Genomic DNA, 13348 nt, shown 5'->3' on the forward strand with positions numbered 1-13348 from the left:
AGGCCAGCCTGGTCTACAAAGTGAGTTCCAGGACAGCCAGAGCTATACAGAGAAACCCTGTCTTGAAAAACCAAAAAAAAAAAAAAAAAAAAAAAGAAAAGGAGACGCAAGGGCTCAGGGTGTGGCTCAGTTGTAGAGTGGCAGTCTGGTATGCAAGATGACCGAAGTTCAATCCCCAGCATGGCATAAATGAGTGTGGTGATACATGCCTGTAATCCCAGTGCAGGGGAGGCAGAGGGAGGAAGATCAGGAGTCCAGGGTAATTCTTGGGCACAGTGAGTTCAAGGCCAGCCTGGGATGTGTAGAGGGTCCTGTCTCAAACAAGAAAGTAAAAAGACATGAACCTGGTATGGTAGCGCATGCCTCAGTGAACTGAGGCAGGAATAGTGTTTGTTCTAGGCCCCCAGAGATTATCTGAAATGGAAAAAAAAATACGATTAACTATGTACCTCAGTGGATGAATATTTACCTAGCACGTATGTGGTGCTACGTCTGATACCCAGCACTGGAGGGGGGCATGGAAGACAGGGTAAATTGGCTTCAAAAATGATAAACATAGAAAGTCTATGTTTTGGTAATCCTGGGAATTTAAAAAACCTGTCCTTGAGACTGCAGAGTATACTTGGCTATGGAAAGGTCACTGAAGCCCAGTATAAAGACATTTCATCAGGGTTGAAATGGACTCCGAGGAGAATTCGGGGAAATAATGGTTACATCTCTTAAATCCGTTCCCCCAGAGCAAGTCAGACCCCTCGCTCTCTGGGAACATTTAGTTGAGCCATTAACATTCCGTACACAACAGAGGCAGGGGTTCCGGGGCTGTCTCGTCCCTCATGCTGGACTCTGACTCCTGCTGTCCTCACTCAGAGCTTCCCAACCATCTACTCGTTGCCTTCCAGGAAAGATCTTCAGCTGGGCCCCTCCCTTCACTCCTGTAGGAGCTTTCTACTGGTGGGCAGGGCAGAGCACAGCTGGATTTAATTCCTTGCACATCACTTAAGAAATTTTACTGAACACTTCTGAGCCTCAGCGTGGTCCTCTGTAAAATTAAGATCATGGATGCTCAGTTAAGGTTTTCCTCTTGTGAACAGACACCAGGACCAAGGCATCTCTTATAAAGGACAGCATTCAATTGGAGCTGGCTTACGGGTTCAGAGATTCAGTCCATTATCATCAAGGCGGGAACATGGCAGCATCCAGGCAGCATCCAGCCATGTATGAGATGCTGAAAGTTCTACATCTTCATCTGAAGGTCTCCCAGAGAAGACTGGCTTCCAGGCAGCTAGGATGAGGGTCTTAAAGCCACGCCCACAGTGACACACTTCCTCCAACAAGGCCACACCTACTCCAACAAGGCCACACCTACTCCAACAAGGCCACACNTCCTAATAGTGCCACTCCCTGGGCCAAGCATATTCAAACCACCACAGATGCCTGTTTTGTGCTTGAAATGGGGTAGCATGCAGTATATAATTTCATAAAACATTGTAGCTGTTTTAAGACTTGTGTAAGTCTTTTGCCTGAGATAAAATTGGAGCCCTTCATGAATAGCCATGATCTGTGTGTCCTTCCTTCCCACCCTGCTGCTTCTTCCTAGCCCTCCAGGCTCTGGCTCCCATGCACCGGGCCACTACCACTTACCAGCTCTTTGTTTCTCCATACCACACCTTTGCTTAGCCAGCTCCATGCTAATTAAGACTCAGCTCCTGAAAGAAAACTGGAACAAAGCATGCATTCGGAACAGGCTGGAACCTTTTTTATGAACTCTGAGAGCTCAAGAAATTAATTGATGATGTTTTTCTCAGATTGGGTTTCTTTGCTGTGAAGAGACACTATGACCAAGACAACTCTTATAAAAGAAAGCATTTAAATGGGGCTGACTTAGAGGTTTAGAGGCTCAGTCCATCATGGTGAGAAATATGGAAACATTCAGGCAGACTTGGTGCTGGAGGAGCCAAGTGTTCTTCTTGATCTGCAGGCAGCAGAAGGGGACTGTCATACTGGCCAGACTTGAGTCTGTGTGTGTATGTGTGTGTATGTGTGTGTGTGTCCTCAAAGTCCCACCTTCACAGTGACACACTTCCTTTAACTAGGCTACATCTCCGAATAGTGCCACTTCCCATGGGCCAAGCATATTCAAGCCACCACAGATGTTAAAACCCAGAAATTGAGGGAAGGCAAGCTATCAATAAGAAAGGGGCACAAGGAAATTTTCCAGTTGTGGTTTTTTATTTGGTTGGTTTGTGTGTGTGTGTGTGTGTGTGTGTGTGTGTGTGTGCATATGGATATTTTGCTTGTGTGGAAATCTGTGTACCACATATGTGTAGTGGTCAGAAGGAGGCATCGAGTCTTCTGGGACTGGAGCTACAGATGGTTGTGAGTTGCCATGTGGGTGCAGGGAATCGAACCTGGATCCTCTGGAAGAAGAACCAGTGTTCTTAAAAGCTGGGCCATCTCTCAAGATCTCCGATCTTGATTTTAGAGGTAGGACGCAGGTGCATGTAGTTGTTAGCTTGTTTCACATCTGTGCATTTTGTTGCACTTAGTTATGCCTTCAAAACAAAAAATGTCACAGGCATCATTTCCTCCAGGAAAATTCCTGGATTTTAGCTACCCTCTAGGGTCTCCACCTCTTCACATGTATTTCTGTCCTTGCACTCAGTACACAGCGAAATTGATGCCTTCTCTCTATGTACTTTGTGCCCCCAGTGCTCTGTGAGTTCCTGTAACAGACAAATGACCTGCTATCTGTGTGAGTGCAAGAAGGCTGCTTAACCTTAGCCTCTCTGCACCAGCCATAATCGGGAACTATTAGTGTCTCCTCTACACAGAGCTGATGGGATGATGAAAAGAACAGGTCTACGTAAGGGACTCAGCACACAGTAGGTGTTCAATAAAAATTAGTCCTATAATGGGAACAAAAGGTTTATTCATATTGACAAAGCAAGTGTAGCTTCCTATTTCTACAGTGAAGCGACTCTACACCTGAGCCCCTCTTCTGTCCTAGGCAGGATAGCAGAAGGAAACCAAAATTTATTCCAATCTGACAATCCTGTCCCATCCAGCATCGGATACAGGCTCACCACGCAACTCATACATGCTTGCTCCCATCAACAGCTGCGGAGATAATTTAGTAGTGTGTTGATTAGCTTAAAGCACATTAAAGTACATATTATTCTCAAGAGAACAACTGTCATATGATCCTACTGTATAAAGTACCTGGAATAATAACAGTGGTAGAAACCGAAATAAAACGGTGGTTGCCATGGCCCCGAGAGGGAGATGGGTGTGGTTTGGGGGAGGTGGGGCTTGTTTGGGTTGAAGAATAAGCTTGAGATAGATGATGCTGACCACCGTACGACAACAGGAATGTACGTAGCACCTCGGAAGTGTACGCTTAAAAATGGCTAAAATGTAAACTTTAGGTTTTTTTTTTTAATTTAATCTAATTTTTGCGTATGGGTATTTTGCTTGCACAGATATTTGTGCACCATATGCATGCCTGCTATATGAGGAGGCCAGAAGAGGGTGTTGGATCCCCTGGAACTGGAGTTACTGAAGGCTGAGAGCTGCCATGTTGGTACTGGGAACTGAACCCGGAGCCCTCTGGGAAAGCAAGCATCCGGTCCTCTTACTTAACCACTGAGCCATCTCCCCAGAGCTTAAATTGTTAAACTTTATATTATGCATATGCCAGTTTAACTCTTTTAAAAAGTTCTACTCTTCTCACGCCTGTGAGTCCTCACTCTAAGCCGAACTATCAGCATCTACCCCACCACGGACCCCACCCTACCTAACAGAAAAGCGGCTTCCTCCCGGGTCTCCTGGACTCCTGCCCTTACCCCAGACACTCTGCCCGAGCTGGGGGAAACAGCTTTGAGCTCTTGGCGGACCCAGGCTTTGTGCCAGGCACAGGAAGTACAGAGAAACACAATTGCAAATGTCTGGTGAGAGATGCGGGCCAATCAACAGTTTCCGCACAGAGTGGGAGGGGCCGTGGTGGGGCAGCTGCAGGGCGAGGCGGCTCCTGACTCTAGAGAGGTGGGGGACACATAAGAGTTAACCAGCTGAATAGGGGCAGAAGCCAGACTGCCTCCATTTCTCTGGTGCTCCCTTTACTCTGTGTGTGTGTGTGTGTGTGTGTGTGTGTGTGTGTTTTCTGGCTCTCTTCCTTCAGCTAGAGAGCACTCTTTTCCTTCTCTGTGAAAGCAGCCCAGTCCTTAAAGTGCCAGCTCAGATGCCACCTGCCTTCTGGAAAAGACGCTTTTCCACCCAGCCGAAATTAATCTCCCCTTCTCCTGAGCTCCCACAGCCTCCTGTTGTATCTTCATTTAGCACATTCTTCATCCTGTCAGGTAATCCAGCCTTTTGTAGCTCTCGCCCCCCTGCTGGATATATTTTGGGAATTTATATTTCTAAGTAAGACACACCGAGTAGACGCAGCCGTGGCATTAAAGAATCGGTCGCCAGCGTGGATGCCTTCCCAGCCTCTCAGTTCCACTTCCCAATCCACACGGCAGGGTGTGGTACTCCGCTGTCTGCTGCTTCAACACAATGACCGATAAAGTCGGTCAAGGAAAAGCTGAACCACGCTCATAGCTTTAGAACCTTCGCTTTGTGGTCATTTGGGTCTATGATTTGGGGGCCTCTGGAGCCGAGGAAGATCAGGTTGGGAGCATGACAGGGGTGTAAAGATGCTCACCACTTGGTGGCCAGGAGCAACAAAGAGGAGAAGCTCGGATTCAAACATTTCCTACAAAGCCCCACCTCTCACGGGCCGGAGGTGAAGACTTTATGGTGTGAGATCTGAACTGTAATATGGGACAGGTGGCATGCTGTAACTCTCACAGGTCGGACTCACCTTTGCCTTTCAAGAGTTCAATCCCAAGGTGGCCTCTGTCCTTCTTAAGGTCCTAACCATGAGCAGAGCTCTGTGGCATCGAGGATGTCAGCATTCAGTCTTTTAGACTGGTCCTGGCTGCACTTCCCACCATGCTCTCCTACCCAACTTGTGTTACTTACCGTTATGTGCTTATTACTAAATCTCTGACATAAACAGCCCAAGTTTGTTTTGGTGCCCGGGTCCATAGGACTTGGATCTGTTGGTCTGGGGCTAACGGTGCAGTGGCAAATGAGCAGAGAGGGCTTTGAACTCATCTCAGACAGGGACCGGAGCATGAGGAAGAGACCAGGGGATAAGGAAGGGGACTTCCTTTCTCCAGCTAGACCCTCCCTGCTGGTTTCCAGACCCCGTCCGTCGGTCTGTCCGTTATAGCACTACTTGCCGAGGGTCTTTGATAAAGACCCACCTGTGGGATACGTTTCGTACTAACCCGTGATAGCGCCCCCTCTGTGGCTTGCTTCCTGCTTCTCCAGCCACGTCATTTTCTCCTTCATGGCGGCTGCTGTTGGCACCATTCCTGACTCCTGGGTTTCCCTGGAGGTCCCGCTCTGGCATCTTTTTTACTTTGTGCCTTTTCATTGGCTGGCCTCAGTGCATTCAGAATAGTTAACTGTTCTGATCCGCTGCCTGACCCATTGCCTGGTGATCACCCCCAGAAACTGTCCCATGGTGCACAAGGTCACATGTCTCTCAGCCCTCCGGACCCTCTTGCGTTTCTGCTTCCGACGGGCAGCACAGCGAACCACCAGTGAATTCCCAGATTCAGATCTGGGAATCACTATAATTCCTTCCTCCTTACCCCTTAGATCCAATCTGTCATTAAACCCTTTTGCTAAAGACTCAAATCTGCCTTCTGCCGTGGCTCTAACTCAGGGCTGCCTGGTTTCTTACCAGTGGTACTGGCCCTGCGCCACCTTGTAGTGTGCTTTCCCAGAGTGTAGCCCTGTGATGTCTCTAAATAAAAGATCTGGTTTATGGCAGCCGCTCGTTTGTACTCCCTCGGTGGCTCCTCATGGCCGTTGGAAAGAAAGTCTCACACACGCTTTGATCTATGATCTACAAAATGCTCCCCTGCCCTTCTATGTAATTTTATATTAGACCTTCATGAACCATTTATAGTTTCTAAATGTACCCTGCTCTCAGAGAGATCCAAACTGTAATATGGGGACTCTTATTCAGTTTGTCCTATTTAAAAAAAAAAAAAAAAAAAGCCTGCAATGCCCATGCTGGCACCAGATGGGGGCAGGCAGATCCCTGAAGATCATTGGCCAGCTGGCCCAGCCAAATTCACGAGCGTCAGGTTTGGTGAAAAATCCTGTCTCAAAAATAAAGGTGAGGAGCCAGAGAGCCAGCTCAGTGCTTAGGAGAGCCTGCTGCTGTGACAGAGGAGTTGGCGCCATTTCCCAGTGCCCACAGCTCACCTGTAACGCCAGCTCCTAGAGACCTTCTATCATCTTCTTTCAGGCACACACACACACACACACACAGAGGCACAGATGCATGAATGTGTACACACGCACACAGTCTTTTAAAAGAAATAGGCAAACATGAAGAGTAATTGAAGAAACTATATGACATTGACCTCTACACATGTGCACAATACACATGTGCACATACAGTCACACATACACTTATATACCTATGCACTGGTTAATTTTATGTCAACTTAGCAGAAGCTATAGTCATCTGAGAGGAGGGAACCTCAATAAAACAAAACAAAACAAAACAAAACAAAACAAAACAAAACAAAACAAAACACTGCCTTTATAAGATTGGGCTGTAGGGTGGTTTGGGCCTGGGTTCCATAAGAAAGCAGGCTGAGCCATGAAGAGCAAGCCAGTAAGCACTACTCCTCCATGGCCTCTGCCAGGTCCTGCCTCCAGGTTCCTGCCCAGTTTGAGTTCCTGCCGTGGCGTCCCTCAATGGACTGTGGCATGTAAGCCAAATAAATCCCCAAGTTGCTTTTGATCATGCATAGTATGCATAGCAATGTATGCTATGTCATGGCATCTCAACGTAGCAATAGTAACTGTAACTGGGACAACTCACATGAACATGTAATCCACCATATAACAATACACAACAAGTGTGTGTATGTATACACAAATGCATGTATATACATATATGTATACACATACATACACATACATGTGTGTATATGTATATGTATATGTATATGTATATGTATATGTATATGTATATGTATATGTATATGTATATGTATATGTATATGTATATGTATATGTATNATATGTATATGTATATGTATATGTATATGTATATGTATATGTATATGTATATGATGTATATATCTCCAAGGGAAGGCTTAACTGGGGACCAAAGAGCCAGAAGGTGCTGATAATGTAATTGAACATGATCTAAAGGCAGCCAATCACATGCCTGTCTGTGTTCTATACGGAAATCTCCTGCCTCTTGGGTGGAGTTAGAAACAGCTGAGCTGTCTCCACAGTGGGCAGGTCCTAGATCAACTTACCCATCTTTCACTGGTCTTTGCCAAGGTGTCTGAAATGGGGAGTTCTTGTATGTAAGGCTGGAGAAGGACACGTGTGTGCCATGTGGGAACAAACTCAGGATTCAGCTGGTGGAAGAGAAGGTGGAGTGTGTGTGCCCCAGTCGGGCCATCCTGCTTTGGCATCCCATGCTGGCCCACATTTCATGGTGCAACAGACTAGTTGCTTCCTGGTACCCACACACATTGCTAATTGTGGAGGCTGCTCAGTCTCTATGGTGACATTGCCTAAGGTTCAGACTCTCAAGTACAACCTTCTGTCCTGGATGCTCTGTTGGGAACGTTTGGTTGCAAACCACAGAAAAGTCCAAGAACAGAGACTGAAACAAGCAGGGGTATATTTCTCTAACATGATGGCAGATCTGGAGATAGGCTAGTTCAGATCCTCATCAGAGCCACTCAACACACTGGTTTCCGTTGTCATGGTGATACCAGGTGGCTTAAGTCCCAGCCATTGGGTCTGTGTTGAAAGGGGTGGGAAGGGCTTTCCTCATCAACTGTATCTTCTTTTATTAGGAAATAACAAAACAGATGTTTACTCGGCTTTATTTTTTTCCTTCACCAGAACCATCGTACATGGCCATCGGCAACTTCAAGGGAGCCAAGAAGAGTATATTGAACAAGGCATATTAGCATCCTGAATAAAATCGGGATGATGCTAATGAGAAAAGAAGGAATGAAGGTTAGTGAACCCCACCCTCAGGGATCCTCCATATTCCCACCAGACGGCTGAGTACTTGCCCTGTTGACTGCTGCAAAAATCCCTTTAGCATTGCTCTTTCCTCTTTCCACTCTTGACATTCAAATGCACTCCACCACTCTTCTACAAACCACTTTCAGCTAAGTGCAGCTCTCTTTGGATAACCTTGACTCTGAGCAGCGGGGGCAAGGTACTGGTGGGATTGTATTCTGAAAAAAAAAAACCCGCAAAAAAACATAAAACAGTCTCTCCTATTAGTTTTTCCACTCTTGAGCAATTTAATCAGACACTTATAATGTGTATGCAGTTGGGCTAATCTTCTGCTAATCACAGTCACGAGCCTGGATGGGCGTGTTCGATGTGTCAGAGTGACTGGCTATGTGCATGGAGACCCTGTTCCTCTCTTTAATGGTTATATTGGCAATCCTTCTTGATAGTTCAGTTTTATGATACAAATTTATGGGGATTAAACTCAAGCAGCTCATGTAAAATTAATTTTCATTCCACTTCAGCTCCGATCACTAATTGGTTGAAGCCCAGTGCACAGTTCTCTCTCTGCTACCTTCCTGGTCCTTGGTTGGTAACACTTGCTGTTTTGATTTTGCTCTCCATTGCAACTGTGTGTGCTCGAAGGATGTGAATCGTGTCTGCCTCGACTACTATCTGTTTACTAAGGGCCTGGCCCAAGTAAGCAACAGTTAATTTTTTATTTGCCACATCAGCTTGTATTAATAATCCAAATGGTAACCAATAAGTAATGTAAAAATAAATGAGATTAATGTGTGTGTATGGATGTGAGTGTATACATATGTGTGTGTGTGTGCATGTGCGTGCACACCCGCTGAGCAAGCTCATGTGTGCATACTGCAGAGTTACAGCAGCTAACAGGAATACCAGTTATCAAATAGAAATCTGGGTCCTTACTATAGAAGAGAAAGAACATATATTACATACATGTATCCAAATGACTCTTGTCACACTCCATTGTATGTCAGCTGCAGAGTGTCTCAGCAGACCACTGTCCGCATGTATAGCATGCTTTATGTAAAGAGAAAACTCCTACAAATTAGGCCTCCTGGTGTGTTTAAACATGTAGGCTCTGTTTAATCCCACCCGGACCACATTCACATTTTACAGACCAGGGACCTTGAAAGAGAGTGGTTGCAGCTCCTGGTCCCAACTCCCCAGATTGTTGTAGCCATGATTTTGGTCTGAACCTGTCCCTCTCCTGCCTCTCTGTCCCTGGGAAGGAGTCTACACCTTAGTGTTCTGTCTGTAAACGCTGAGGCTGTGCAGAAGCAATGCTGGAAAGGACCACAGAGACAGGCAGTTCTAGAGGAAGTGACCGGGCCACCTTTGCAGATGTGTGTCCAGCTGTATCCACCCTCCCGGCTCTGGGTAGCCCGTGCATGTTTACATTTCACTTAGTAACCAGTTTTATGCTCCGTGTCTCTTCTCCATGTGCTCATTGGACACTCTATGGGACAACTGTGATGCATTGTGGGATTGTTTTGAAGATTGAGATTTCTCACGTTAAATATATTACACAAGTATATGATATGTCAGGCCGAGGATGTGCCCTGTAGACAGAGGATGGTCTACTGGAAACGTGGAACCATGCCCGGAACAGCATGTTTGTGAGATGTCCATTGTTACAAACCTACAGTTCACTTTCTGCAGTTCTAAAACCCAAAAACTCTTGAAAACCCACGTTTCTTCTTCACTTTGGTAGGTTCCAACCTGCTCTGAGTTAAAGGACTTGCAGAGTCTGACCTGAGGGGGTGCATGATGGCTTCCAGGCCTTATTTAGACCTTGGTGCGAATAATCATACACTGTTGTGGAAGAAATGTCAGTGTGGTTGGCCTCAGCAATATTATATACTATTGCCTTTTTCAAATGATGAATTCTGAAGTCTGGTGTGTGTGTATCTGTGTGTGTGTGTGTGTGTGTGTGTGTGTGTGTATCCAGTACCCACCTCACTCACAGCACTGTCCCTGGCCTTGACGGCACTCTGAGCACTGAGGCGACTAACATTGCTCCCATGTGGCAGACCTAGGTCTCCTGGGTCCGAGGACTGCTCAGGAGAGCTGTTCACTTGTTGCGGCGTCAGAAAGGCAGAAAGAAGGATGCACGTGAAAGAAGCTGACTGGGGGTGATCAGGACCACTTGGCCCAGCCCAATAGAAAAGGCTTTTGTTCTATTGTGCCGATCATCCGGTTATTCTTTTCCAGGGTGACTGGAAAAGAAATCAGACCTGGGAAAACAAACTAGAGCTCTGGTCAGCTGAGCAACTGTTGCTGCATAATCTGTGAATCTCTGTGTACACGTATGCCTAGAAATAGAGCCAGTGTTGGATGACTCTGGGGGGATGGGGGGAAATGGGATTGTTCTCTCCTCAGTTGAACTTCCAGGAATTCCTGTGTTGTCTAGAACTGCCCCCAAAGCAATCACATGTCTGTTTCAGGAGACTCAGGAAGGGTGGCAACCTGTTCTTTCCTCATCGCCCCCACATGCGTGTTTGTATGTGCATCTGTGTATGTGTGTGTGCATGCGTGTTTGTGTGAGTATGTGTGTATATGTATGTACCTGTGTATGTATGTGTGTGCATGCATGTGTGTTTGGGTGTGCATGTGTGTATGTGTGCATGTGTGCATATGTATGTACCTGTGTATGTATATGTGTGGGTGGGCATGTATGTATGTTTGTGTGTGCATGTGTGCTTATGTGTGTGCGCATATGTGTATATGTGTGTGCATGTGTGTATGTATGTGTGTTTGTGTGAGTATGTGTGTATATGTATGTACCTGTGTATGTATGTGTGTGGGTGGGCATGTATGTGTGCTTGTGTGTGCATGTGTGTATGCATATGTGTATATGTGTGTGCATGTATGTATGCGTTTGCATCCATATGAGTGTACATGCATGTGTGTTTATGTGTGCATATGTGTGTGCATGTGTGTGTGTTTGTGTGTGTGTGTTTGTGTGTGTGTGTGTTCCCTCCCTTAGCTGTATTTTATGCTTTGCTTTTCATTTTCTTTTCCCATTTGATTTTCTCTGAAGGCCAGATCTGGCAGCAGTTGCTAGATACTTACCTATCATTTTCCTGTTCTCAGCAAGAGAGAGAGAGAGAGAGAGAGAGAGAGAGAGAGAGAGAGAGAGAGAGAGAGAGATTTCAGGAAAGCCTGAGATCTGTGTTTTACATTTTGTGTAGGGTGTTCTTAGTGCTTCGGAGACAGGGATTCAGCCCTTGGGAATCCTTTACTCTTGGTTCGTAATTCTGTCACATTTAGAGCTCTCCTCTCTGCTGCTGGGTAGGTGGAAAGATAAAGGCTGCATGACAGCTCGGAATCCCCACGGGGGGCCCCCAGTGAGATGCAGTTTACCAAAGCTTAGCGATAAGAAGCAGATCAGTCCTTGGAGATAAGAAGGGATCAGAACTTTCCAGAACTGCAGACAAGGCTTCCACACGAGCAAGTGCCTTCACCACGACTGTGCCCTGCAAATGAGGTGGTGTGTGAGGTTAACCAGAACTTCTTCTCAGGTGGGTTGCCTAGAGACCTCCAGGCTGGCTCTTTTCTGGGCGAAGTCATTGCAGGCAAGTAAGCAAAGACATAGAAGGTACAGACAGAGCACGTGATTCATCTCTCAGAGGAGACACACATAAGCAGACAACACACACACACACACACTATTGTAATACTATTGTAATCCTCTCAAATATTTGCCTTCTTTTTTCTGGGACAAGCTAAATTATAATTTTAAAACTTGTCTTTTTTGTATGTGTATATTGAGGGGAAAAACCCTGTTCAGTGCATCCTCCACAGAGGGAAGGCATACTACACGAGTCATCTAACTGTGAGCATACTGGGGAATCTGGAAGAAGGAAAAAGGAAAGCTACTTGGGTGCTCCTGACCCATTTTAGAGTCTCTTCAAAGCTTACCCATGCACCTGTACTTTAGGGTCCCTGCCCTTGCAGTAAGAATCCAGGAGACACATTTCTTGGAATGTATGGTTCTGGGGACAGGATTCAAAGCATGCGTGAGGGGCTGATACACACAGCAATGACAAGAACAAAACTTCTGCAAGACACGGACAGCTGCAGCTGCCTAGTAGTTCAATACTCTTTAAAGTGATGTCTGAAGACTTATTAAAGGATAGCTGGCGTGTGGAGAACAAGGCCCTTGGGTTTTCGATGGTGACCTCAAGAGGCTCAACCTTGACCTCTATCTGTCAGTCTCAACAAGCCCAGCAGATACACAGCCCTAGTGTTTCCCCTACTTCTGTAGTCCTGAAGGCTTTTAATTAGAGAAGAAATCAGCCTGTGGAAACACAATTTCCATTAAAGGGGGTCGAGGAGGCTGGGCAGTGCTCGCAGAACAGGCCTTAGAATTGGGTTAATTAACAAAAAATTGACTTTTCAAGATTGTCTCCAGATGGCATTATTACTAAAGCATAGTATCAATGTTACCAATGGACACCAAGAGCATTGCACTTTACTGACCAAGAGAACACATACTTCATCTTCTAAAATGAGATCCAACGGTCATTGGGCTACCTTTGCCTCCACCTGGAAAACCAAAAGAGTACGGTGTGGTGGGGCCACCCGGTCCTACCCCAGGGAGTGCCACTAACTGTCCGGAATGGCTGATGTGTCCCTTGGAGACTTGAATTGGCCACTGAACGCAATATTCATCTGGAGCTCTGACTGCCTCCTTGAATTTCCCAGGTGGGTTGCTGGTCTGCTCCTGGCCCTGGCCCTTTTCTTTATACCCAGCCCATGTTCCTACGTACAGCCTGATGCTTCTGTTTCAGTGACGACAATTCTTAGAGATGCTAGCTGCTGAACAGCACAAGAGCCATTAAGTGTGAGTGGTAATTTACCTTTAATTAACTCCTCCTCCTCCTCTTCCCCCTCCCCCCCCCTCCTCTTCTTCCTCCTCTGCCTCTTCTTCTCCTCCTCCTCTTCCTCCTCCTCCTCTTCTTCCAATTCCTCCTCCTCCTCCTCCTCTTCTTCCTCTTCCTCTTCCTCCTCTTCCTCTTCCTCTTCTCCTCCTTCTCCTCCTCTTCCTCCAATTCCTCCTCCTCCTCCTCTTCTTACTCTTCCTCTTCCTCCTCCGCCTCTTCTTCTCCTCCTCCTCTTCCTCCTCCTCCTCTTCTTCCAATTCCTCCTCCTCCTCCTCCTCTTCTTCCTCTTCCTCTTTCTCCTCCTCCTC

General features: G+C 46.4%; 1 protein-coding gene across 3 annotated transcripts in view; it reads left to right on the forward strand.

Moving 5' to 3' along the window:
- The window catches only part of Tmcc3 (transmembrane and coiled-coil domain family 3), a 269722-nt gene that overhangs the window by 104576 nt on the left and 151798 nt on the right, over window positions 1-13348 (forward strand). For all 3 annotated transcript variants that reach the window (XM_021174097.2, XM_021174098.2, XM_029482300.1), the window contains one exon: window positions 7999-8115. In XM_021174097.2, coding sequence (XP_021029756.1) covers window positions 8086-8115 — 30 coding nt within the window. In that variant the 5' untranslated portion in view covers window positions 7999-8085. The remainder of the gene's footprint in view (window positions 1-7998; window positions 8116-13348) is intronic.

This window comes from Mus caroli, chromosome 10 (genome assembly GCF_900094665.2).
Source record: "Mus caroli chromosome 10, CAROLI_EIJ_v1.1, whole genome shotgun sequence".
In the NCBI taxonomy this organism is placed as follows: Eukaryota; Metazoa; Chordata; class Mammalia; order Rodentia; family Muridae; genus Mus; species Mus caroli.